This window comes from Chiloscyllium punctatum, chromosome X (genome assembly GCF_047496795.1).
Source record: "Chiloscyllium punctatum isolate Juve2018m chromosome X, sChiPun1.3, whole genome shotgun sequence".
NCBI classification, from domain to species: domain Eukaryota; kingdom Metazoa; phylum Chordata; class Chondrichthyes; order Orectolobiformes; family Hemiscylliidae; genus Chiloscyllium; species Chiloscyllium punctatum.
The window spans coordinates 13,145,107-13,172,532 of record NC_092791.1 but is presented as its reverse complement, the minus strand read 5'-3'; the positions used below and the strand labels follow the sequence as shown (position 1 = coordinate 13,172,532).

Sequence of the window (27,426 nt, the reverse complement as noted above, 5' to 3'; positions counted from 1 at the left end):
GATGGCCAATCCACCCTAACCTGCACATCCCTGGGCACTATGGGACAATTTAGCATGGCCAATCCACCCTAACCTGCACATCCCTGGACACTATAGGACAATTTCCCATGGCCAATCCACCCTAACCTGCACATCCCTGGACACTATGGGACAATTTAGTATGGCCAATCCACTCTAACCTGTACATCCCTGGACACTATGGGACAATTTAACATGTCGAATCCACCCTAACCGCCATGTCTTTGGACTGTGGGAGTAAACCGGAGCACCAGGAGGAAACCCATGCAGCCACGGGGAGAATGTGCAAACTCCACACAGACAGTCGCCTGTGGTTGGGATTGAACCCGCGTCCTTGACACTGTGAGGCATCAGTGCTCACAACTGAGCCACCTTGCTGCCCTGAATGAATAGTGACTACATTCAGGATCAGTGGGACTAGGATCAGGTGGGGGACAGGGTTGGACAGTGTGATTACGTCTGCAGGAGAGAGGACTCTGAACCCAAGTCCACGGTGGCTTGGTGGGTAGCACTGCTGCCTCACAGTGCCAGGGACCCGGGTTCGATTCCAGCCTCGGGCGACTGTCTGTGTGGAGTTTGCACATTCTCCCCGTGTCTGGGTGGGTTTGCTCCAGTTTCCTCCTACAATCCAAAGTGCACGGGAAATTGCTCCATAGTGTCCAGGGATGTGCAGGTTTGTGCATTCGCCATGGGAAATGCTGGGATAGGGTCAGGCTGGATGGGTCGCCCTTTGGTGGGGGAGGGTTTGGGGGAGTCAGTATTGATTCGCTGGGCTGAATAGTCTGCTTCCACACTGCAGGGATTCCAATTTTAAAGGAGCTCACCACAAATGCTTCAGGATTAAAGCAAATTAGGGTTCATTGCAGCATTCAAAATCCAGGGGCATGGCTCATAACACCCATTCTCACACACAGGCATCTGAGAAAGAAATGATTTTAGGCAAAACACATCAGAATTATTTCACGTGAATTAGCAAATCCAGTATGACCTTTCAGCTAACCACCCCTTTCACAGAAGCTCAGCTGCAGGAGACTTGCAGGTGAAGGGACAATCGCGAGACGGAAATGAGGACTGTGGACGCTGCAAGTCTGAAACACAAACCAAAGGTGCTGGAGACACTCAGCAGATCTGGCAGCATTCCCGGAGAGAGAGAGAAAGTAGAGGTAACGTTTCAGGTCCCGACACCTTTCTTCAGAGCTCAGTGTTCTGGAGAAGAGTCGCTCGATCCGAAAGGCTCACTCTGTCTCTCTCTTCAATGGATGCTGCCAGACCTGCCTGAGCTTCTCCAGCACTTTTGGTTTTCGTCACAGTAGCTGTCACCTGAGGATCGGTTGACTTTGCACGTGAAGAGCCGAGACTCGAGAGGGAAATTGATAGCAGAGGCAGACAGTGGGTAATCCTGGAGCTAACTGCTCTTCTGGTGTTGCAAGCAGTTGTGGTGAAAGAAGTGAAACAGTGTGCGATTCAAACAAACTAACAGCTTCAGTCATGTGAGTGGGGTTTCAGACTTAGGAGGTTTGATGCTCTTCATCAAAACCCGTTGTGTTTTGTCGGAGGTGTCATGAGGACAGGGTGTGAATGGGGATCCTGGACCGCTGGATATAAACATCTGTTGGCTCACCCAACCCAAGGAGTACACCACTCCAGGAGATGGTGAAGCAGTCACTTTTAACTTGGAACTTTCCGGAAGCAGTTGGTTGGCAGCTAGTTTGAGTCCAATCGGAAAGGCGAGAATTTAAACAAGATAGCACAACTTGAAAAGCAATTTAAGAGCTCTCCTGCTCTGGGCGTAACAAAAAGAAATGTGCCGTTTATACAATGTTCTCTACTGAAGAGCTTCCTCCCACAAGTGGCGCAGAGGAGCTGACTGGAAATATTTTTGCCTGCATCTTTTCAGAACCTCTCTGTTTGTCCTGAGGAAGAGTCTGTGATTATGTCATCCTTTGTGAATAGCATGACGTCGCTGAATATTAAACAAGGTAAGCTTTCAAAGTTGGGGATAAAGCAGACAGCTCTGTCTTCACTTGACTGGTATCCAGGGCATGGGTGGGGAGGGAACGCGAGTGCCTTCTGACGGAGCGTCGAGACAGGTCGGACCGGTACCCAGAGGTGCTCGGAAGAATGAGAGGTGATCTTATTGAAACGTAGAAGATCCTGAGGGGACGTGGCAGGGTCGATGCTGAGAGGATGTCTTGCCACGTGGGAGAGACGAGAACGCAGAGGAAGGGAGTGTTCGAAAATAAGGGACTGCCATTTAAGACCAAGATGAAGAGAACTTTCTCCTCAGATCTTTGTACTTCTGTCACCAACCCCTCCCCCCCCCACACCAAGAGAGGCAAGGTCATTGACTGATTTATCTTCTTCATTCACGGGATGTGACCATGACTGTTTGGACCAGCGTCGAACCCCTCCATGGGGCATGACTGATTCATCTCCTCATGGAACTCATGAGTATGTGTTCCCATGGTAACAGGCAATGATCTGTCCACCTGGAACTCATCACCTGAGCCCTTTCGAAATCAGACCCACTGGGAGACCACGGGATCCATCAATGCCCTTGGGCAGAGATGGGCATCATGTGGCAGGGGGGAGATGGGGAGGTGGGACGGGACAATACTTTATTCCTCCCTCCAACCCCATTTTGATGTAGCCCCTCTCTCCCCCCTTCCCCCTCATCTTTGATAGCTTGTATTGTCTAATTGGCCACAGGGGTGATTCACTGCTTAATCGTTAAGAACCAATAAAAAAAGGTCAGAGGGATTTGGTAGTGGGTAAGTTGTGTGTAATAGCATCTCTGGATATGAGATTAAAACAAAAGTAAACCCGGGGGATGTCTGTCTTGGGCTGGAACCAGCCATGAGCAGTATTTTGGTGTTCAACAATAAATCATATCCCTTTCCAGTCAGGCTTCCTGAGTTATAACTGCCAACATTATTACCCATTGCTCTGGAGTCCCATGTCGGGCCAGACCAAGCAAGGACAGCAGATTTCCTTCCCGAACAGACATTAGTGACCCAGATGGGTTTCTCTGGCATAGTCAATGTTAGGCTACCTTTTCATTGACTTCAAATGTCACAGTGGGATTCCAAACATTGTCCCTAGGACATGAGTGTAGCAGCTCTGGATTACCAGTCCAGTGGGACTACCACCTCACTATCACCTCCTGGAGCAAACGGTAATAGACACTTGATTCACAAGGAAAGTCAAGGGGGTTCTGGGAATAGCAGGAGCGCAGAGTGCCAAGAAATCAGCCATGAGCTTACTGGAGGCTGGAGGGGCCGAATGGCCTGCTTCTCATTCGGATTGGCGTTTTGGATCCTCTCAGGGGTTTTCTTTTCAGAGACGGTTGCGGGGTGGGGGTGTCGCTTTGTGCTCCAATCCTGCTCCTGGGTCAGACCGAATCATTGAATGGATCCAGAACAGGAGGGAGGCGAAGACTCTCACTCCCCCATTTTCGACCCCACTGTGACAGGGGCTTGAACAGCTGAAGCCAACCGAGCTCTCATCTCACCATCGGGAAGGGGAAGAAACTCCAAATGGTCCACGCCGAGTGGCACGCACACACGTGATGGGCCAAATGGCCTCTTTCAGCGCGGCAGGTTTATTTGATTCCAATATTGACCTAACCTTCCAGCTGTTGCAGTTTTATGTTCTCTTCATGACCATGGTTGGGAGGAGGGGATTTGAGGGGGAGGTACGTGAAGCTGGACAAGAGGCACTAACAAAGATTCACTTTCTTTATCCCTGTTTAATGATTTGCAGTTGAAAATGGAGAAGAATTTAATTTCAAAGGATTCCGACTGGATTGGTTTCGGCTCCAGGTAAGGATCTGACGGGAATAGCCCTCCGATGGTATCACAGAGGGCACAGCGGGCACATTGCTCAGGAGCAATAATAGGGGTAGATTGGTTTACAAAGGAGTGTGCTTGGTGAGAGTTAGTATCAGGAGGCAGTTGTTGACTGAAGGGTGCAGTTGGATGGAGGTAGTGGCTGTTCCAGGAGCTGAAGAGCCTCCTGAGAAAGAACACAACCTATTTCTTTCACAATCACAGCATGGAGCAAACTCATTGCAGTCTTTTTGAAATGTAATCACTGTTGTCAAGTACTAAACAGAGCAGGCAAACGGCACACAGCTTGTGCCGAAAACCAGGAACATCGTCACGGCCAGACAACTGGGTTTAGACATGTTCACTTGGGTCAGTCAGTTCAGGACACAGGGGGACAGTGTGACACTCCCTCAGTACTCACCCTCTGACAGTGCGGCACTCCCTCAGTACTGACCCTCCGACAGTGCGGCACTCCCTCAGTACTGACCCTCTGACAGTGTGACACTCCCTCAACACTGACCCCCTGACAGTGTGACACTCCCTTAGCACTGACCCTCTGACAGTGCGGCACTCCCTCAGCACTGACCCTCTGACAGTGTGACACTCCCTCAGCACTGACCCTCTGACAGTGTGACACTCCCTCAGTACTCACCCTCTGACAGTGTGGCACTCCCTCAGCACTGACCCTCTGACAGTGTGACACTCCCTCAGCACTGACCCTCCGACAGTGCTGCACTCCCTCAGCACTGACCCTCTGACAGTGCGGCACTCCCTCAGTGCTGACTCTCCGACAGTGTGGCACACCCTCGGTACTGACCCTTCGACAGTGCTGCACTCCCTCAGCACTGACCCTCTGACAGTGCGGCACTCCCTCAGTACTGACCCTCCAACAATGCCCACTCCCTCAGCACTGACCCTCCGACAGTGCGGCAATCCCTCAGCACTGACCCTCTGACAATGCAGCACTCCCTCAGCACTGACCCTCTGACAGTGCTGCACTCCCTCAGCACTGACCCTCTGACAGTGCTGCACTCCCTCAGTACTGACCCTCCGACAGTGCGGCACCTCTTCAGCACTGACTTTCCGACAGTGTGACACTCCCTCAGCACTGACCCTCCGACAATGTGGCACTCCCTCAGTCCTGACCCTCCAACAGTGCCCACTCCCTCAGCACTGACCCTCCGACAGTGCAGCACTCCCTAAGTACTGACCCTCTGACTTTGCGGCACTCCCTCAGTACTGACCCTCCGACTTTGCGGCACTCCCTCAGCACTGACCCTCCGACAGTGCGGCACTCCCTCAGCACTGACCCTCTGACAGTGCGGCACTCCCTCAGCACTGACCCTCTGACAGTGCGGCACTCCCTCAGCACTGACCCTCTGACAGTGTGGCACTCCCTCAGCACTGACCCTCCGACAGTGCGGCACTCCCTCAGCACTGACCCTCCGACAGTGCTGCACTTCCTCAGCACTGACCCTCCGACAGTGCTGCACTCCCTCAGCACTGACCCAATGACAGTGCGGCACTCCCTCAGTACTGACCCTCCGACAGCACTGCACTCCCTCAGCACTGACCCTCCGACTGTGCGGAACTCCCTCACTACTGACCCTCCAACAGTGCCCACTCCCTCAGCACTGACCCTCCGACAGTGCTGCACTCCCTCAGCATTGACCCTTTGACAGTGCGGCAATCCCTCAGCACTGACCCTCTGACAGTGCAGCACTCCCTCAGCACTGACCCTCTGACAGTGTGGCACTCCCTCAGTACTGACCCTCCGACAGTGCAGCACCTCTTCAGCACTGACCTTCCGACAGTGTGATACTCCCTCAGCACTGACCCTCCGACAATGTGGCACTCCCTCAGTCCTGACCCTCCAACAGTGCCCACTCCTTCAGCACTGACCGTCTGACAGTGTGGCACTCCCTCAGTACCGACCCTCCGACAGTGCAGCACTCCCTAAGTACTGACCCTCTGACTTTGCGGCACTCCCTCAGTAGTGACCCTCCGACTTTGCGGCACTCCCGCAGCACTGACCCTCTGACAGTGCGGCACTCCCGCAGCACTGACCCTCTGACACTGTGGCACTCCCTCAGCACTGACCCTCTGACAGTGCGGCACTCCCTCAGCACTGACCCTCTGACAGTGTGGTACTCCCTCAGTACTGACCCTCCGACAGTGGGGCACTCCCTCAGCACTGACCCTCTGACAGTGTGGTACTCCCTCAGTACTGACCCTCTGACAGTGCGGCACTCCCTCAGCACTGACCCTCTGACAGTGTGGTACTCCCTCAGTACTGACCCTCCGACAGTGGGGCACTCCCTCAGCACTGACCCTCTGACAGTGTGGCACTCCCTCAGTACTGACCCTCCAACAGAGGGGCACTCCCTCAGCACTGACCCTCCAACAGTGTGGTACTCCCTCAGTACTATCCTGAAAAATTACCCTTGAATTTCCTGTATTTGGGTCTTAGAGTATATTTTGCCACTGAGAGCGATGGTCTGTTTGATCTGCAATATTGGTGTGGAGCAGTTGGGACTTGATCCTCGGCCCCCTGGCTCTGAGGTAGGGACATTTGCATCGTGCCAAACATTCGATGCGTGATGTGAGCGATGCCAGTGAGCCAGTGCTGACATGTTGATGGCGCGGTGAAGGAGCAATTGAGTGCCATGGGCTGTGATGGAATGTGGTGATGTGTTAGCATAAGGGGATGTACTGGGATCTGATCCAGCGACAGAAAGCAAGAGGGTCGGATTGGATTGGGGGCTGATGGGATTTGCCAATTTGCCATCGTGGCGTCCTTCCTCAGTGTGAGTGAGTGAGTTCCACCATTTTCCCACTGTATTCCAGGCCTATACCAGCGTTGCCAAAACTCCATTGATCCTTCGTGAAAACTTGAAGCTCGCTTCCCTGATGAACACCATCGTCTTCCACACGGAGCTGCTGGACAATTTGCCCATCCTGTTGGAGGAGACAGCTGACCTCACTCTCTTCTGGTTGGTACATGATGACGACACCCAGACCCTGCTTTCTGGTAACTCAGCAACCAAGCCCAAAGTTTCTGAGTAGTGTTACCAAGTGACAGAGGCCCCTCTCTCCTCCTCACGTTGACCTGTGACTGCCAGGCCAACATCCCAATCTGGAGCTGGAGGACCTCCTTCGATCCCTCCAGGGCGATTCCACCTGGTCACGTTCCCTCAGGATCTTATACGGTTCAACTCAGTCACCTCAGAGTCCACTAAACTCCAGAGGGTACAGGTCTACCCTGTCCAGCTTTCCTCATGAGGCAATCCACTCCTTCCAGGGATTAGTTTGGGAAACCTTCTCTGAACTGCTTCCAATGCATTAATGTCCTCCTGTAAGCACAGTGACCATGACCACCCAATTTATTTCAGATGTGGTTGCACCAGAATCCTGTATAACAGGAGCATGACCTTCCTACTTTTGTGTTTAACTCCCCTCATTTCTCCCCAGTTGACAGCAACCACATTCCTGACATACGCTGGTCCATCAGACCATCAGATATAGGAGCAGAATTAGGCCATTCGGCCCATCTAGTAACTGCTCCATTCGATCATGGCTGATATGTTTCTCAGCCTCATTCCCCTGCCTTCTCCCTGTAACCCTTGATCCTATTACTAATCAAGAACCGATCCATCTCTGTCTTTAACACACACAGTGACCCGGACTCCACAGCTCTCTGCAGCAATGGGTCCCACAGATTCCCCACCCTCTGGCTGAAGAACTTCCTCCCTATCTCCGTATTAAAGGGTCGTCCCTTCACTCTGAGGCTGTGCCCTCGGGTCCCAGTCTCTCCCCTGGTGGAATCATCTTCTCCATGTTCACTCTGTCCAGGCCTCTCGGTATTCTGTAATCAGATTCCCCTCATCATTCCAAACCCCATCGAGTACACACCCAGAGTCCTCAACCCCTCCTCATACGACAAGCCCTTCATCCCCAGGATCATTCTTGTAAACCCCCTCCAAGGCCAGCACATCCTTCCTTCGATACAGGGCGCCAAAACTGCTCACAAATCATATTCCAAATCATAGAGTCCCTACAGCGTGGAAGTCAGCCATTTAGCCCATTGAGTCCACACCGATGCTCCGAAGAGCATCCCAACCAGATCCAACCCTATCCTATCCCTATAACCCTGCATTTCCCATGGCTAATTGACCCTAACCTGCACATCCCTGGACACTATGGGACAATTTAGCATGGCCAATCCACCCTAACCTGCACATCCCTGGGCACTATGGGACAATTTAGCATGGCCAATCCACCCTAACCTGCACATCCCTGGGCACTATGGGACAATTTAGCATGGCCAATCCACCCTAACCTGCACATCCCTGGGCACTATGGGACAATTTAGCATGGCCAATCCACCCTAACCTACACATCCCTGGGCACTATGGGACAATTTAGCATGGCCAATCCACCCTAACCTGTACATCGCTGGGCACTATGGGACAATTGAGCATGGCCAATCCACCCTAACGTGCACATCCCTGGGCACTGTGGGAGAATTTAGCATAGCCAATCCACCCTAACCTGTACATCCCTGGACACTATGGGACAATTTAGCATGGCCAATCCACCCTAACCTGCACATCCCTGGGCACTATGGGACAATTTAGCATGGCCAATCCACCCTAACCTGCACATCCCTGGGCACTATGGGACAATTTAGCATGGCCAATCCACCCTAACCTACACATCCCTGGGCACTATGGGACAATTTAGCATGGCCAATCCACCCTAACCTGTACATCCCTGGGCACTATGGGACAATTGAGCATGGCCAATCCACCCTAACGTGCACATCCCTGGGCACTATGGGAGAATTTAGCATAGCCAATCCACCCTAACCTGGACACTATGGGACAATTGAGCATGGCCAATCCACCCTAACCTGCACATCCCTGGACACGATGGGACAATTTAGCATGGCCAATCCACCCTAACCTACACATCCCTGGACACTACGGGACAATTTAGCACGGCCAATCCACCCTAACCTGTACATCCCTGGACACTACGGGACAATTTAGCATGGCCAATTCACCCTAACCTGCACATCCCTGGACACTATGGGACAATTTAGCACGGCCAATCCACCCTAACCTGCACATCCCTGGACACTACGGGACAATTCAGCACGGCCAATCCACCCTAACCTGTACATCCCTGGGCACTATGGGACAATTTAGCATGGCCAATCCATTCTAACCTGTACATCCCTGGACACTACGGGACAATTTAGCATGGCCAATCCACCCTAACCTGCACATCCCTGGGCACTATGGGACAATTTAGCATGGCCAATCCACCCTAACCTGTACATCCCTGGACACTACGGGACAATTTAGCATGGCCAATCCACCCTAACCTGTACATCCCTGGACACTACGGGACAATTTAGCATGGCCAATCCACCCTAACCTGTACATCCCTGGACACTACGGTACAATTTAGCATGACCAATCCACCCTAATCTTCACATCCCTGGACACTATGGGACAACTTAGCATGGCCAATCCACCCTAACCTGCACATCACTGGGCACTATGGGACAATTTAGCATGGCCAATCCACCCTAACCTGCACATCCCTGGGACACTATGGGACAATTTAGCATGGCCAATCTACCCTAACCTGCACATCCCTGGACACTATGGGACAATGTAGCACGGCCAATCCACCCTAACCTGCACATCCCTGGGCACTATGGGACAATTTAGCATGGCCAATCCACCCTAACCTGCACATCCCTGGACACTACGGGACAATTTAGCACGGCCAATCCACCCTAACCTGTACATCCCTGGACACTACGGGACAATTTAGCATGGCCAATCCACCCTAACCTGCACATCCCTGGACACTATGGGACAATTTAGCACGGCCAATCCACCCTAACCTGTACATCCCTGGACACTACGGGACAATTCAGCACGGCCAATCCACCCTAACCTGTACATCCCTGGGCACTATGGGACAATTTAGCATGGCCAATCCATTCTAACCTGTACATCCCTGGACACTATGGGACAATTTAGCATGGCCAATCCACCCTAACCTGCACATCCCTGGGCACTATGGGACAATTTAGCATGGCCAATCCACCCTAACCTGTACATCCCTGGACACTACGGGACAATTTAGCATGGCCAATCCACCCTAACCTGTACATCCCTGGACACTACGGGACAATTTAGCATGACCAATCCACCCTAATCTTCACATCCCTGGACACTATGGGACAACTTAGCATGGCCAATCCACCCTAACCTGCACATCACTGGGCACTATGGGACAATTTAGCATGGCCAATCCACCCTAACCTGCACATCCCTGGACACTACGGGACAATTTAGCATGGCCAATCCACCCTAACCTGCACATCCCTGGGCACTATGTGACAATTGAGCACGGCCAATCCACCCTAACCTGCACTTCCCTGGACACTATGGGACAATTTAGCATGTCCAATCTGATTGTTCTGCTCCGTTGCAATTTTGCCCACTTTGACAAATGCCCCTTTTCTGTGGCAGTTTCTACCCGCGTTTGTTCGAGAAGATGTTCTCTCAAAGCATCGAGGAGCCCACACAGCTGCCGTACCTGATCGCATTCCCGATGGTCTGCTGCCACTTCTCAAACTGCATCCACGACATGTGCCCTGAGGAGGTCGGTCATTGCACATCTCTGCCTCCTTGTCTGTGCATCGCGGCTCGGTTCCCAGCTTAACCCATCTTACCGTCATTCTTCCGGTACTGTGTCACCACAGGAGGGCACCCCGTCTCGGAGTTGGCTGCTTCTGCAATTCAGCAAAACTCTGCGGTTTGGCATTCTTGCAATTCAAGGCCTCAATGGTCTCTTCCTGTTGCTATGTTCTTAAAGGAACTGACTTAGGCCAGTTCTCATGTTCAGCCTTGGGGCCTAAGTTTGCCACCTGTCCAGGAGTGGGCCAGAAATGAAAGTCAATCTCCTGAATGCTGCGATGTGCGGCCCTGAAGAAATAAAATTGCAGGGACGTCAAAAGAAGATTGTTTTTTGTCAAATTCTTTGAAGGTTTCTCTTTACAGGTCTCGAAGGTTGGAAGGACAGGCCACTTGGCTGATTGGCTGTGCGTCACATCGGGATGGACGCATTGGTCAGGAGTGTCAGCCTGAAGTGTGTGAGGAGGTCTCCAGGAAGTGACTTCATCACCACTTGGCAACTCCGGGGTGACTCATTCTGTTACATTAACTCCGAGAGAGCGCCTGTGCTGCCACCTAGCTCGGAGTTGGCCCGATGCTGGTGGGTGGGGGTTATAGGTTGCCAGGGAGTTCTCACTTCGATTGGCAGCTCTAGAATTAACGCGAGCTTCACTTGAGGAGATAGCACAGTTGCCCACTGATGCAAGGGTGGCACCCTCAAAGCTCAGCTATTGCCTCCCAGAGTCCTGGTGAGTGCCACCAGAAGTGGAGACAGGCACACAACTGGCGATATCGGGTTGGCAAATGCAATGCAGCGGGCGCTGCCAATGAGAATGGCAGTCTGACTGGAGTCAGTGTTTCCTACCAGGGCAAGGGTGACAACTGATGGCAGCTTTTGTTTCTCCCTGGGCAGTACAACGTCCTCCAGAAACGAAGCCTGGGCCTGTGCAACAACTTTCTGGATGAAATCGCCAAACAGGCCAGCAGCTGTATGATCAACCTGTGCTATGAGCAACATAACCTCAGCGAGAAGGTGAGAGACAGAGGCAACGGGGTGGGCGGGTGGGGTGGGATTGATAGCGTTTCCGGCATTGGTTCGTTGGACTGACATGCAGCCTCTGCTGGGCTGGTTCCTCCTCAGCTCCTGCCCAAGCACACCGCTCAGACCATCAGCAAAGTCGTCAACAAGAAACGCAAGAAGCCCGTCAGCAAGAAAGCAGAGCCCAACAGAGAAAAGCCGGGGATTGAGAGCCAGCGAAAGGACAGAGCCGTTGACACCAGGTAAGTGAGGGAGATGGAGATCTGAGGACATTCGGTGTGCACCTGACCCCCAGACCGCAGCTCAGTACATGTGGTGGTTCTCTGCTGCTGGATGACCCAACAGGTATTGCAGATCCACCTCAAGAATAGAGCATAGACCCAAACTTTCTTTCACTTTAAAGGTAGACGTGAACTGGGTTTTCCAGACGTAGCGCAAGCCACTTGATGTGAAGCAAAAGAGAATTTATTTAAACACCATCGTTAAAATGCAAACAAAAGAAAGAGGAATTTGGAATCACTTAACTAGTGGGGTGGCTTGGTGGCTCAGGGATTAGCACTGCTGCCTCACCGCGCCAGGGACCCGGGTTCAATTCTAGCCTCAGGCAACTGTTTGTGTGGAGTTTGCACATACTCCCCGTGTCTGGGTGGGTTTCTTCCTACAGTCTAAAGATGTTCAAGTTAGGGTGGGTTGGCCATGCTAAATTGTCCCATAGTGCCCAGGGATGTGCAGGTTAGGGTGGGTTGGCCATGCTAAATTGTCCCATAGTGCCCAGGGATGTGCAGGTTAGGGTGGGTTGGCCATGCTAAATTGTCCCATAGTGTCCAGGGATGTGTAGGTTGGGTGCATTAATCAGGGGGAAATGTTGGGGAACGGGTCTGGGTGGGTTACTGTTCAGCAGGTCAGTGTGGACTTGTTGGGCCGAATGGCCTGTTTCCACACTGGAGGTATTCTCTGATTCTACTGGAAATCTTGACTGAATAATTTACAGTAACAATGGCTAATTGACTGTTCCAAAACAGTACCATCCCATCAACAATCCCCCCCCCCCCCCCCCCCACCTTGGCACAAAGGCAAATTCCGACACAGGTTCTCGCATGCAGTTCTCCAATCCAGGAGGAAACAACATCAACAGGAAATTCAGAGAGAAGAGCAGCTGGGAATCATTTACTGAAGCTCTATTGAGACCCCAGTAGCTTCTGACACTACCAAGAATCCAAAACCTAGAAATCCTGATCTGTGAGAGCTGGCCACACCCAGTTAGGCTGCATTAAAATAAACTCAAGGCCTCTCAAGTAGTTTTCAGCATCCAACTCTGCATTACAACCTCTCTTTAAACAAAAAAGATAAAATATCGTCTTAAAGTGAAAGCATCGTCAGAGTAGCCATAGTTATACCCGATGCTGTTGTCTAATTTCTAAACAGGCACATTGATGCTGATTGGTTGAGCCATTGCTATAGGGAATGCGCCAGACCCTGACACCTTCTCCATGGCAAGCCATTGGGCAGGCAATCAGGTCTCTGCTCCTTCCCTGCAGGAGAAATTGTTGTGCCCTTTGAAAATGTGGTGTTCTTGCAATTGTGTCCTGATGAGGGATGAGCAAGAAGGGGACTCTCTCTTTTCAGCAATGTCTTGCAATGTCGTCAAGGGTAGATCAGAAGAGGCAGCACTAAACCTGTTTCTCTGTTCCAGCATGGATAAACATCACCTGACCCTCACTGAATACTGCATGGCCATCAACTACGTGAGAGAGCTGGTCGTATTTGAGCACACTGTATTACCCACTGAATACTTGACAAGTCAGTTAGAAGTCCGGCTCACCAGGTAACCGCTACAACTTGGGCTAGTCACTGGGACTGGACCATGCCTTTATGACAGTACCTCTTCAGTCTTAAACTGTTCTAACAATCCAAGTTAGGACTTTACTTACTCATTGAAGGGGCTTGATCAGGCCCCACAGCCACAAATCTTTGAAGGTATTGAGAACTTTAGTTTTGTTGGAAAAGACTGTGCTGTCACATTTGGATTGTCGAGCTTAATTGTTTGTTCTGACTTCAGTTTCTTTGCAGGAGTTAAGACAACACGTTCATGACCATCTCGTCATAACTGGGAGCTGTATATTTAGTCACTCTACCTCTCTCAATCACTTGAATCCCATCCACTTACCCCACAAGCTAAAGTAATCAATGGGGAACTGTGACAAACAGACATCACCAGGGAGGACCTAGAACCGATCACGAAACTTTCTTCACGAACATATTTTTGAAAAACACGCTTCCAAATCCTCTCATAAAAACCTCACGTTTGTAATGTGTAGCTAAAAGGAGACGTGACATCAGAGCATTGTGTCTCACTCTCGTCAGGACTGGGACACCAGGAACTTGGAATGGGAACACTAATTTGGATGGCGTGAGACGAGGTTGCTGATTGGTTGGACCGTTGTCGGCATGGAGATGCAACAGGAACTGTTCTCTATCACGGAAGGGGTGTTATTAGTAATCCAGAGCCCCTAGCTAATGTTCTGGGGACTTGGGTTCAAATCCCACCATGGCCAATGGTGAAATTTGAATTCAATAAGAAAAAAAAATTGGATTTTACTAGTTTAATGATGACCGCAAAATCATTGTCATAAAAACCCACCTGAGTCACTAATCTCCTTTTAATCTGGCGTCCGAATCTGGCCTACACATGACTCCAGACCCACAGCCAACACAGTCAACTCTCAACTGCCCTCTGGGCCATTCAGAATGGGAAATATCCTCTGACCGAAACGGAATTGTTCATCTTTGTTAGAATTGAATGAAATAGAATCCTTACTGTGTGGAAACAGGCCCTTCAGCACATAAAGTCCACACCGACCCTCCGAAGAGTATTCCACCCAAACCTATTCCCCTACCCTATTGCTCTACATTTCCCCCTGACTAATGCGCTGAAGAAGCTCTCAGGTGAATCCTAATGCTCAGGATGTTGTTATGGAGAACACAACAGGGATTAAGGTACAACATTTGGATGCATGTCGGCCTGGTTGGAGTTTAAGTAACCAACTAACTCAGATTGACAATGAACAGCTCCTGCCGCATCGCCATGCCGACCAGAATCCAACCAATCAGTACCCACTCCTCCCGCCATATAAATTGGTGTTCCCTTTCCAAGTATGGTTCCTCGCCTGATGTAAGCAAGATGGAAATCTTTCAGCAAGGTTTATATCATGTACTTCCAAGCAATCATTCGAATACAATCCTTGACTCCAGTTTAACCTGCCGCTGTCCCCTTGGATCTGATTGAATCCTTCATCCTTTCGATTTAAAAGATATTCCTCTATGTTGTTGCTTGTTCTTTTCCATGACTCGTCCAAAACGTTTGACGATCCCTCCTAGCCAAGTCTGCTCCCACGGCTGCTAGATTAGAGAGTCAGCCAGCTCAGAAACAGACCCTTCGGCCCAGCTCGTCCATGCTGACAAAGTTTCCGAAACCGATCTAGTACCACTTGCCTGCGTGTGGCCCTTATCCTTCTAAACCTATTCGTGGACCCGTCAAGATGCTGCCAGACCTGCTGAGCTTTTCCAGCAATTTCTGTTGTCATTGTTTATATCATTGGGTCAGAGGAGAGGGTGCAGAGCGTTAAGATGGGACAGATTATAGAATACCTTTGAGAGTGATGGGAATCTAAGGATTTTTATGCTCATGATTTTTTTTTCACAAAGTTGCATTTTTCCTTCAAGAGACTATTCTGTCTGTTAGTTTCTGTCTATGTTTGTGAGGGCAAGTTTTGAGAAGATTTGTAGCTCAGGTTGAGGTTCTGGATGAAGCTTTGTTCAGAGGCTCACTGATGATGTTACATAGTATGGTGACGAAACGTCTGAAAACAAACCTTCCAGCTCAGTGAGCAAACCTGCATCCATGTTTGTGAGAATTAGGGTAGACATTACTGGTGAGCTAATTGCCCCTTGGACTGAGTTGCCTTGTCCATTTCAGACAGCATTTGACAGTCAACCAACTTGGCTGTGGGTCTGGAGTCACTTGTAGGCCCAGATCAGGTGAGGATGGCAGATTCCATTCCCTAAAGGGCATTACTGAACCCGACAGGGTTTATAATAACCAGTACCGTCCGTGGTGATCAGGATGGAAATGGCTTTATAAATTGGATTCTCTATAAGCTATATCATTCTTTTCTTTCCCCTTATTCTCAAATTATTCAAAATGATGCTGTTTCATTAGAGAATCATTAGGGTGTATTAGCCATGCTAAATTGTCCCATAGTGCCCAGGGATGTGCAGGTTAGGGTGGATTGGCCATGCTAAATTGTCCCATAGTGCCCAGGGATGTACAGGTTAGGGTGGATTGGCCATGCTAAATTGTCCCATAGTGCCCAGGGATGTGCAGGTTAGGGTGGATTGGCCATGCTAAATTGTCCCATAGTGCCCAGGGATGTGCAGGTTAGGGCGGATTGGCCATGCTAAATTGTCCCATAGTGCCCAGGGATGTGCAGGTTAGGGTGGATTGGCCATGCTAAATTGTCCCCATAGTGTCGAGGGATGTACAGGTTAGAGTGGATTGGCCATGCTCAATTGTCCCATAGTGCACAGGGATGTGCAGGTTTGGGTGGATTGGCCATGCTAAATTGTCCCATAGTGTCTAGGGATGTGTCGGTTAGGGTGGATTGGCCATGCTAAATTGTCCCATAGTGTCCTGGGATGTGCAGGTTAGGGTGGATTGGCCATGCTAAATTGTCCCATAGTGTCCAGGGATATGCAGGTTAGGGTGGATTGGCCGTGCTAAATTGTCCCATAGTGCCCAGGGATGTGCAGGTTAGGGTGGATTGGCCATGCTAAATTGTCCCATAGTGTCCAGGGATATGCAGGTTAGGGTGGATTGGCCGTGCTAAATTGTCCCATAGTGCCCAGGGATGTGCAGGTAAGGTGCATTAGTGTGGGGCAAATGTAGAGTAATAGCGTAGGGGAATGGGTCGAGGTGGGATGCTCTTCAGAGGGCCAGTGTTGACTTGTTGGGCCGAATGGCCTGTTTCCTCACTGTTGGGGTTCTATGGTTCAGCTGTAAGGAGAAAGCTCCATGGCCGACCTTGTCTTTCTGTGTAGTTTGTCTGCACTTGAGCATTTCTGACTCTCTCACATCCACGCAGTCAAAGCAAGCTGGCAGTGTCTTTTCAATGCTTCTGTTTTGCCACGCAGAGCTGTCATGCGGCTGGCCAACTACAGCCAAGCTACTCAGGAGATCGCCAAGCCGTCTGAGGTCCTATCTGGTGTCAAGGCATTCCTAGCGTTCATCCATTCTGTGGGCCATTACGTGAACATCGATGTGAGCAGGATATGTAAGGAGGTCCTGCTGCAGCAATCCCAGGCCACAGATGCCAATGGAGAGATAACCCTGACCACTGCTTACACCAACTGGTAGGTGCCAACCCACACCGCACTGACACAGAGAAGCAGCTTCATGGTTTCGACCCACATCTGCTGATGTTGCCAAATTGTTGCTGTGCCAAATGTCAGCCCAACAGTTGTGGCAGAGTGCTCACTTGCAAATGTGAGTGAAATATCATGTTTTAAATTTGGTAAATGGTTCTGACACGAGATAAAAGTCACCACAGTTTACTGACCCTCTCAAAGTGCGGCACTGCCTCAGCACTGACCCTCCGACAGTGCAGCACTCCCTCAGCACTGACCCTCTGACAGTGCGGCACTCCCTCAGTACTGACCCTCTGACAGTGTGGCACTCCCTCAGCACTGACCCTCTGACAGTGCGGCACTCCCTCAGCACTGACCCTCTGACAGTGCGGCACTCCCTCAGTACTGACCCTCTGACAGTGTGGCACTCCCTCAGCACTGACCCTCTGACAGTGCGGCAATCCCTCAGTACTGACCCTCTGACAGTGGGGCACTCCCTCAGCACTGACCCTCCGACAGTGCAGCACTCCCTCAGTACTGACCCTCTGACAGTGCGGCACTCCCTCAGTACTGACCCTCCGACAGTGCGGCAATCCCTCAGTACTGACCCTCTGACAGTGCGGCACTCCCTCAGCACTGACCCTCTGACAGTGCGGCACTCCCTCAGTACTGACCCTCTGACAGTGCGGCACTCCCTCAGTACTGACCCTCTGACAGTGCGGCACTCCCTCAGCACTGACCCTCCGACAGTGCAGCACTCCCTCAGCACTGACCCTCCGACAGTGCAGCACTCCCTCAGCACTGACCCTCTCACAATGCGGCACTCCCTCAGCACTGACCCTCCGACAGTGGGGCACTCCCTCAGCACTGACCCTCTGACAGTGCGGCACTCCCTCAGCACTGACCCTCTGACAGTGCAGGACTCCCTCAGCACTGACCCTCTGACAGTGCGGCACTCCCTCAGCACTGACCCTCTGACAGTGCAGCACTCCCTCAGCACTGACCCTCTGACAGTGCAGCACTCCCTCAGCACTGACCCTCTGACAGTGCGGCACTCCCTCAGCACTGACCCTCTGACAGTGCAGGACTCCCTCAGCACTGACCCTCTGACAGTGCGGCACTCCCTCAGCACTGACCCTCTGACAGTGCAGCACTCCCTCAGCACTGACCCTCTGACAGTGTGGCACTCCCTCAGCACTGACCCTCTGACAGTGCAGGACTCCCTCATCACTGACCGTCCGACAGTGCAGCACTCCGTCAGCACTGACCGTCCGACAGTGGGGCACTCCCTCAGCACTGACCCTCTGACAGTGCGGCACTCCCTCAGCACTGACCCTCTGACAGTGCAGGACTCCCTCAGCACTGACCCTCTGACAGTGCGGCACTCCCTCAGCACTGACCCTCTGACAGTGCAGCACTCCCTCAGCACTGACCCTCTGACAGTGCAGCACTCCCTCAGCACTGACCCTCTGACAGTGCGGCACTCCCTCAGCACTGACCCTCTGACAGTGCAGGACTCCCTCATCACTGACCCTCCGACAGTGCGGCACTCCCTTAGCACGGACCGTCTGACAGTGCGGCACTCCCTCAGCACTGACCCTCTGACAGTGTGGCACTCCCTTAGTACTGATGTTACAGTCACTTGATTTGCCTGAGTGACCATTGGTCGGGTCTGCTTGGTGCTAAGGGCATGGTGTTGAACTCCCATTCGACGTGGGGAATCTTCTTCCTTATTTGCCCTCGGTGAGGCTGGTAACTCGAAGACAAAGCTCCGAAGTGATCCCTCCACGTTTTGCAAATGGTCGAGTCAGTGGCCGTGTGGTAGATTGTAGCGACTGTTGGGTTTTGAGCAGATTGAGCTGTCCATGCCTTGCATCATGAAACCCTGAGGTCCCTTGTCACTGGGGAGGGGGGGGCGGGGGGGGGGGGGGGCAGAGTCAGTTTGACCTGATTGGTTCAGCAATGGCCAGATCTGCGACCGTTTCACAGAGGACTCACCTCCCACCGTTTGTAATGTTGCAGGTACTTGGAAAGTATTCTGCGGCAGGCCAGCACTGGGATCATCATTCACTCCCCTGCTGTCAGAGCTTTCGTGACCATCCCTGTGGAGAACGTGCAGATATTCAACGCTGAAGAGTATTCAGATGTGTCAGGTGTGTGATTAGCTGGTTTTTAATCCTTCATTGCTTGGTACTGTTCAAGTATTGTCCGTGAAATTTGCCCCGAACCCGTCAAAGTCATTTCCAGTGCCAACTATATCCCATCTGTCATGATTTCTCGCAACCTATGAATTTAATGAAGATCGTGCCCTCCCTGCAACCTCTTTGATGGTGTTCATTTGCACGGGCCAAAACAAAGGCAGAGCGAACACGGGCTTCGCTTTCTTAACCTTCCCTGCACTCCTCTCCCTTGTTCCACACTGCCCACTTCGTCCCCAGGGGGCACGCTCTCAGCGCCACCATCGCCCGCTCACTCGCTCATCCCATTTGGGCAACCAAACTGGCACTGGGTAATCTCCCACTTCCCCATGTGGTACTTTGGCCCACGCTCCAGAATGCAGACCCTTCCAGTCAGGAGAAAGATTCCCGGGCCTCAAAGGTCACAGCTCCCTCAAATTTAGCCACTGCCCTCTCACCCCGAGCGTCCTGACATTCAGAAATGCAGAGATCATTGAAACACTGTTAAGCTGATGAAAATATACAAACGCCTTAACATACAGAGACTCCCGACACTGCGGAAACAGGCCATTCGGAACAACATGTCCACACCGACCCGTCAAAGAGTAACCCACTGAGACCCTATTATTTTATATTTCACCCTGACGAATGGACCGATCCTGCACGTCCCTGAGCACTATGGGACAATTTAGCATGGCCAATCCACCCTAACCTGCACATCCCTGGGCACGATGGGACAATTTAGCATGGCCAATCCACCCTAACCTGTCCATCCCTGGGCACTATGGGACAATTTAGCATGGCCAATCCACCCTAACCTGTCCATCCCTGGGCACTATGGGACAATTTAGCATGGCCAATCCACCCTAACCTGTCCATCCCTGGACACTATGGGACAATTTAGCATGGCCAATCCACCCTAACCTGCACATCCCTGGGCAGTATGGGACAATTTAGCATGGCCAATCTACCCTAACCTGTCCATCCCTGGGCACTATGGGACGATTTAGCATGGCCAATCCACCCTAACCTGCACATACCTGGGCACTATGGGACAATTTAGCATGGCCAATACACCCTAACCTGCACATCCCTGGACACTATGGGACAATTTAGCATGGCCAATCCACCCTAACCTACACATCCCTGGACACTATGGGACAATTTAGCATGGCCAATCCACCCTAACCTGCACATCCCTGCACACTATGTGACAATTTAGCACGGCCAATCCACCCTAACCTGCACATCCCTGGACACTATGGGACAATTTAGCATGGCCAATCCACCCTAACCTGCACATCCCTGCGCACTATGGGACAATTTAGCACAGCCAATCCACCCTAACCTGCACATCCCTGGGCACTATGGGACAATTTAGCATGGCCAATCCACCCAAACCTGCACATCCCTGGGCACTATGGGACAATTTAGCACGGCCAATCCACCCTAACCTGCACATCCCTGGGCACTATGGTACAATTTAGCATTGCCAATCCACACTAACCTGCACATCCCTGGACACGATGGGACAATTTAGCATGGCCAATTCACCCTAACCTGCACATCCTAGGGCACTATGGGACAATTTAGCATGGCCAATCCACCCTAACCTGCACATCCCCGGGTACTATGGGACAATTGAGCATGGCCAATCCACGCTAACCTGCACATCCCTGGGCACTATGGGACAATTTAGCATGGCCAATCCACCCTAACCTGCACATCCCTGGGCATTTTGGGACAATTTAGCATGGCCAATCCACCCTAACCTGCACATCCCTGGGCACTATGGGACAATTTAGCACGGCCAATCCACCCTAACCTGTACATCCCAGACACGATGAAACAATTGAGCATGGCCAATCCACCCTAACCTGCACATCCCTGGGCACTATGGGACAATTTAGCATGGCCAATCCACCCTAACCTGCACATCCCTGGAAACTATGGGACAATTTTGCATGGCCAATCCACCCTAACCTGCACATCCCTGGGCACTATGGGACAATTTTGCATGGCCAATCCACCCTAACCTGCACATCCCTGCGCACTATGGGACAATTTAGCACAGCCAATCCACCCTAACCTGCATATCCCTGGGCACAATGGGACAATTTAGCACGGCCAATCCACCCTAACCTGTACTTACCAGACACGATGAAACAATTGACCATGGCCAATCCACCCTAACCTGCACATCCCTGGGCACTATGGGACAATTTAGCATGGCCAATCCACCCTAACCTGCACATCCCTGGGCACTCCGGGACAATTTAGCATGGCCAATCCACACTAACCTACACATCCCTGGGTACTATGAGACAATTTAGCATGGCCAATCCACCCTAACCTGCACATCCCTGGACACTATGGGACAATTTAGCATGCCAATCCACTCAAACCTTCACATCCCTGGACACTATGGGATAATTTAGCATGGCAAACCCACTCTAACCTGCACATCCCTGGGCACAATGGGACAATTTAGCATGGCCAATCCACCCTAACCTGCACATCCTTGGACACTATGGGACAATTTAGCATGGCCAATCCACCCTAACCTGCACATCCCGGGACACTATGGGACAATTTAGCATGGCCAATTCACCCTAACCTGCACATCCCTGGACACTATGGGACAATTTTGCATGGCCAACCCACCCTAACCTGCACATCCCTGCGCACTATGGGACAATTTAGCACAGCCAATCCACCCTAACCTGCATATCCCTGGGCACAATGGGACAATTTAGCATGGCCAATCCACCCTAACCTGTACATCCCAGACACGATGAAACAATTGACCATGGCCAATCCACCCTAACCTGCACATCCCTGGGCACTATTTAGCATGGCCAATCCACCCTAACCTGCACATCCCTGGGCACTCCGGGACAATTTAGCATGGCCAATCCACACTAACCTACACATCCCTGGACACTATGGGACAATTTAGCGTGGCCAATCCACCCTAACCTGCACATCCCTGGACACTATGGGACAATATAGCATGGCCAATTCACCCTAACCTGCACATCCCTGGGCACTATGGGACAATTGAGCATGGCCAATCCACCCTAATTTGCACATCCCTGGGGCACTATGGGACAATTTAGCATGGCCAATCCACCCTAACCTGCACATCCCTGGACACTATGGGACAATTTAGCATGGCCAATACACCCTAACCTGCACATCCCTGGACACTATGGGACAATTTTGCATGGCCAATCCACCCTAACCTGCACATCCCTGCGCACTATGGGACAATTTAGCACAGCCAATCCACCCTAATCTGCACATCCCTGGGCACTATGGGACAATTTAGCATGGCCAATCCACCCTAACCTGCACATCCCTGGGCACTATGGGTCAATTTAGCACGGCCAATTAACCCTAACCTGCACATCCCTGGGCACTATGGGACAATTTAGCATGGCCAATCCACCCTAACCTGCACATCCCTGGGCACTCCGGGACAATTTAGCATGGCCAATCCGCCCTAACCTGCACATCCCTGGGCACTATGAGACAATTTAGCACGGCCAATCCACCCTAAACTGCACATCCCTGGGCACTATGGGACAATTTAGCATGGCCAATCCACACTAACCTACACATCCCTGGGTACTATGAGACAATTTAGCACGGCCAATCCACCCTAACCTACACATCCCTGGGTACTATGAGACAATTTAGCATGGCCAATCCACCCTAACCTACACATCCCTGGGCACTATGGGACAATTTCCCATGACCAATCCACCCTAACCTGCACATCCCTGGGCACGATGGGACAATTTCCCATGACCAATCCACCCTAACCTGCACATCTCTGGGCACTATGGGACAATTTCCCATGACCAATCCACCCTAACCTGCACATCCCTGGGCACTATGGGACAATTTCCCATGACCAATCCACCCTAACCTGCACATCCCTGGGCACTATGGGACAATTTCCCATGACCAATCCACCCTAACCTACACATCCCTGGGCACTATGGGACAATTTCCCATGACCAATCCACCCTAACCTACACATCCCTGGGCACTACGGGACAATTTAGCATGGCCAATCCACCCTAACCTGCACATCCCTGGGCACGATGGGACAATTTCCCATGGCCAATCCACCCTAACCTGCACATCCCTGGGCACTATGGGACAATTTAGCATGGCCAATCCACCCTAACCTACACATCCCTGGGCACTATGGGACAATTTAGCATGGCCAATCCACCCTAACCTGCACATCCCTGGGCACTATTGGACAATTTAGCATGGCCAATCCACACTAACCTGCACATCCCTGGACACTATGGGACAGTATCCCATGGCCAATCCACCCTAACCTGCACACCCCTGGGCACTATGGGACAATTTAGCATGGCCAATCCACCCTAACCTGCACATCCCTGGGCATTATGGGACAATTTAGCATGGCCAATCCACCCAAACCTGCACATCCCTGGGCACTATGGGACAATTTAGCATGGCCAATCCACACTAACCTGCACATCCCTGGGCACTATGGGACAATTTAGCATGGCCAATCCACCCGAACCTGCACACGCCTGGGCACTATGGGACAATTTAGCATGGCCAATCCACCCTAACCTGCACATCACTGCGCACTATGGGACAATTTAGCATGGCCATCCACCCTAACCTGCACATCCCTGGACACGATGGGACAATTTAGCATGGCCAATACACCCTAACCTGCACATCCCTGGACAGTATGGGACAATTTTGCATGGCCAATCCACCCTAACCTGCACATCCCTGCGCACTATGGGACAATTTAGCACAGCCAATCCACCCTAACCTGCACATCCCTGGGCACTATGGGACAATTTAGCATGGCCAATCCACCCAAACCTGCACATCCCTGGGCACTGTGGGACAATTTAGCACGGCCAAGCCACCCTAACCTGCACATCCCTGGGCACTATGGGACAATTTAGCATGGCCAAACCACCCTAACCTGCACATCCCTGTGCACTATGGGACAATTTAGCATGGCCAATCCACCCTAACCTGCACATCCCTGGGCACTCCGGTACAATTTAGCATGGCCAATCCACACTAACCTACACATCCCTGGGTACTATGAGACAATTTAGCATGGCCAATCCACCCTAACCTGCACATCCCTGGACACTATGGGACAATTTAGCATGGCCAACCCACTCGAACCTGCACATCCTAGGGCACAATGGGACAATTTAGCATGGCCAATCCATCCTAACCTGCACACCCCTGGACACGATGGGACAATTTAGCATGGCCAATCCACCCTAAACTGCACATCCCTGGGTACTATGGGACAATTGAGCATGGCCAATCCACCCTAACCTACACATCCCTGGGCACTATGGGACAATTGAGCATGGCCAATCCACCCTAACCTGCACATCCCTGGGCACTGTGGGACAATTTAGCATGGCCAACCCACCCTAATCTGCACATCCCTGGGCACTATGGGACAATTTAGCACGGCCAACCCACTCTAGCCTGCACATCCCTGGGCACTATGGGACAATTTAGCATGGCCAATCCACCCTAACCTGCACATCCCTGGGCACTATGGTACAATTGAGCATGGCCAATCCACCCTAACCTGCACATCCCTGGGCACTATGGGACAATTTAGCATGGCCAATCCACCCTAACCTGCACATCCCTGGGCATTATGGGACAATTTAGCATGGCCAACCCACCCTAACCTGCACACCGCTGGGCACTATTGGACAATTTAACATGGCCAATTGACCCTAACCTGCACATCCCTGGGCACTATGGGACAATTTAGCACGGCCAATCCACCCTAACCTGCACATCCCTGGACACTATGGGACAATTTAGCATGGCCAATCCACCCTAACCTGCACACGCCTGGGCACTATGGGACAATTTAGCATGGCCAATCCACTCTAACCTGCACATCACTGCGCACTATGGGACAATTTGGCACGGCCAATCCACCCTAACCTGCACATCCCTGGGCACTATGGGACAATTTAGCATGGCCAATCCACCCTAACCTGCACATCCCTGCACACTATGTGACAATTTAGCACGGCCAATCCACACTAACCTGCACATCCCTGGGCAGTATGGGACAATTTAGCACGGCCTATCCACCCTAACCTGCACATCCCTGGGCACTATGAGACAATTTAGCATGGCCAATCCACCCTAACCTGCACATCCCTGGGTAGTATGGGACAATTTAGCACGGCCAATCCACCCTAACCTGCACATCCCTGGACACTATGGGACAATTTAGCATGGCCATCCACCCTAACCTGCACATCCCTGGACACGATGGGACAATTTAGCATGGCCAATACACCCTAACCTGCACATCCCTGGACACTATGGGACAATTTTTCATGGCCAATCCACCCTAACCTGCACATCCCTGGGCACTATGGGACAATTTAGCACAGCCAATCCACCCTAACCTGCACATCCCTTGGCACTATGGGACAATTTAGCACAGCCAATCCACCCTAACCTGCACATCCCTGGGCACTATGGGACAATTTAGCATGGCCAATCCACCCTAACCTGCACATCCCTGGGCACTCCGGTACAATTTAGCATGGCCAATCCACACTAACCTACATATCCCTGGGTACTATGAGACAATTTAGCATGGCCAATCCACCCTAACCTGCACATCCCTGGACACTATGGGACAATTTAGCATGGCCAATCCACCCTAACCGGCACATCCCTGGGCAATATGGGACAATTTAGCACGGCCAATCCACCCTAACCTACACATCGCTGGGCACTATGGGACAATTGAGCATGGCCAATCCACCCTAACCTGCACATCCCTGGGCATTATGGGACAATTTAGCATGGCCAATCCACCCTAACCTGCACATCTCTGGGCACTATGGGACAATTTGGAATGGCCAATCCACCCTAACCTGCGCATCCCTGGGCAGTATGGGACAATTTAGCATGGCCAATCCACCCTAACCTGCACATCCCTGGGTAGAATGGGACAATTTAGCATGGCCATCCACCCTAACCTGCACATCCTTGGACACGATGGGACAATTTAGCATGGCCAATACACCCTAACCTGCACATCCCTGGACACTATGGGACAATTTTGCATGGCCAATCCACCCTAACCTGCACATCCCTGCGCACTATGGGACAATTTAGCACAGCCAATCAACCCTAACCTGCACATCCCTGGGCACTATGGGACAATTTAGCATGGCCAATCCACCCAAACCTGCACATCCCTGGGCACTATGGGACAATTTAGCACGGCCAATCCACCCTAACCTGCACATCCCTGGGCACTATGGGACAATTTAGCATGGCCAATCCACCCTAACCTGCACATCCCTGTGCACTATGGGACAATTTAGCATGGCCAATCCACCCTAACCTGCACATCCCTGGGCACTCCGGTACAATTTAGCATGGCCAATCCACACTAACCTACACATCCCTGGGTACTATGAGACAATTTAGCATGGCCAATCCACCCTAACCTGCACATCCCTGGACACTATGGGACAATTTAGCATGGCCAACCCACTCTAACCTGCACATCCTAGGGCACAATGGGACAATTTAGCATGGCCAATCCACCCTAAACTGCACATCCCTGGGTAGTATGGGACAATTGAGCATGGCCAATCCACCCTAACCTACACATCCCTGGGCACTATGGGACAATTGAGCATGGCCAATCCACCCTAACCTGCACATCCCTGGGCACTATGGGACAATTTAGCATGGCCAACCCACCCTAATCTGCACATCCCTGGGCACTATGGGACAATTTAGCACGGCCAACCCACTCTAGCCTGCACATCCCTGGGCACTATGGGACAATTTAGCATGGCCAATCCACCCTAACCTGCACATCCCTGGGCACTATGGGACAATTGAGCATGGCCAATTCACCCTAACCTGCACATCCCTGGGCACTATGGGACAATTTAGCATGGCCAATCCACCCTAACCTGCATATCCCTGGGCACTATGGGACAATTTAGCATGGCCAATCCACCCTAACCTGTACATCCCAGACACGATGAAACAATTTAGCATGGCCAATCCACAGTAACCTGCACATCCCTGGGCACTATGGGACAATTTAGCATGGCCAATCCACACTAACCTGCACACGCCTGGGCACTATGGGACAATTTAGCATGGCCAATCCACTCTAACCTGCACATCACTGCGCACTATGGGACAATTTAGCACGGCCA

The 27,426-nt window shown here is 51.6% G+C and overlaps 1 protein-coding gene across 1 annotated transcript in view; it reads left to right on the top strand.

Annotated features, from left to right (window-relative positions):
* Positions 1-27,426, top strand: part of LOC140471217 (nck-associated protein 1-like) — a 179,230-nt gene that overhangs the window by 47,554 nt on the left and 104,250 nt on the right. The window contains exons 9-17 of the mRNA XM_072567142.1: positions 1,916-1,997; positions 3,781-3,839; positions 6,693-6,838; positions 10,400-10,532; positions 11,457-11,576; positions 11,685-11,824; positions 13,276-13,407; positions 16,773-16,991; positions 19,008-19,138. Coding sequence (XP_072423243.1) covers positions 1,916-1,997; positions 3,781-3,839; positions 6,693-6,838; positions 10,400-10,532; positions 11,457-11,576; positions 11,685-11,824; positions 13,276-13,407; positions 16,773-16,991; positions 19,008-19,138 — 1,162 coding nt within the window. The remainder of the gene's footprint in view (positions 1-1,915; positions 1,998-3,780; positions 3,840-6,692; positions 6,839-10,399; positions 10,533-11,456; positions 11,577-11,684; positions 11,825-13,275; positions 13,408-16,772; positions 16,992-19,007; positions 19,139-27,426) is intronic.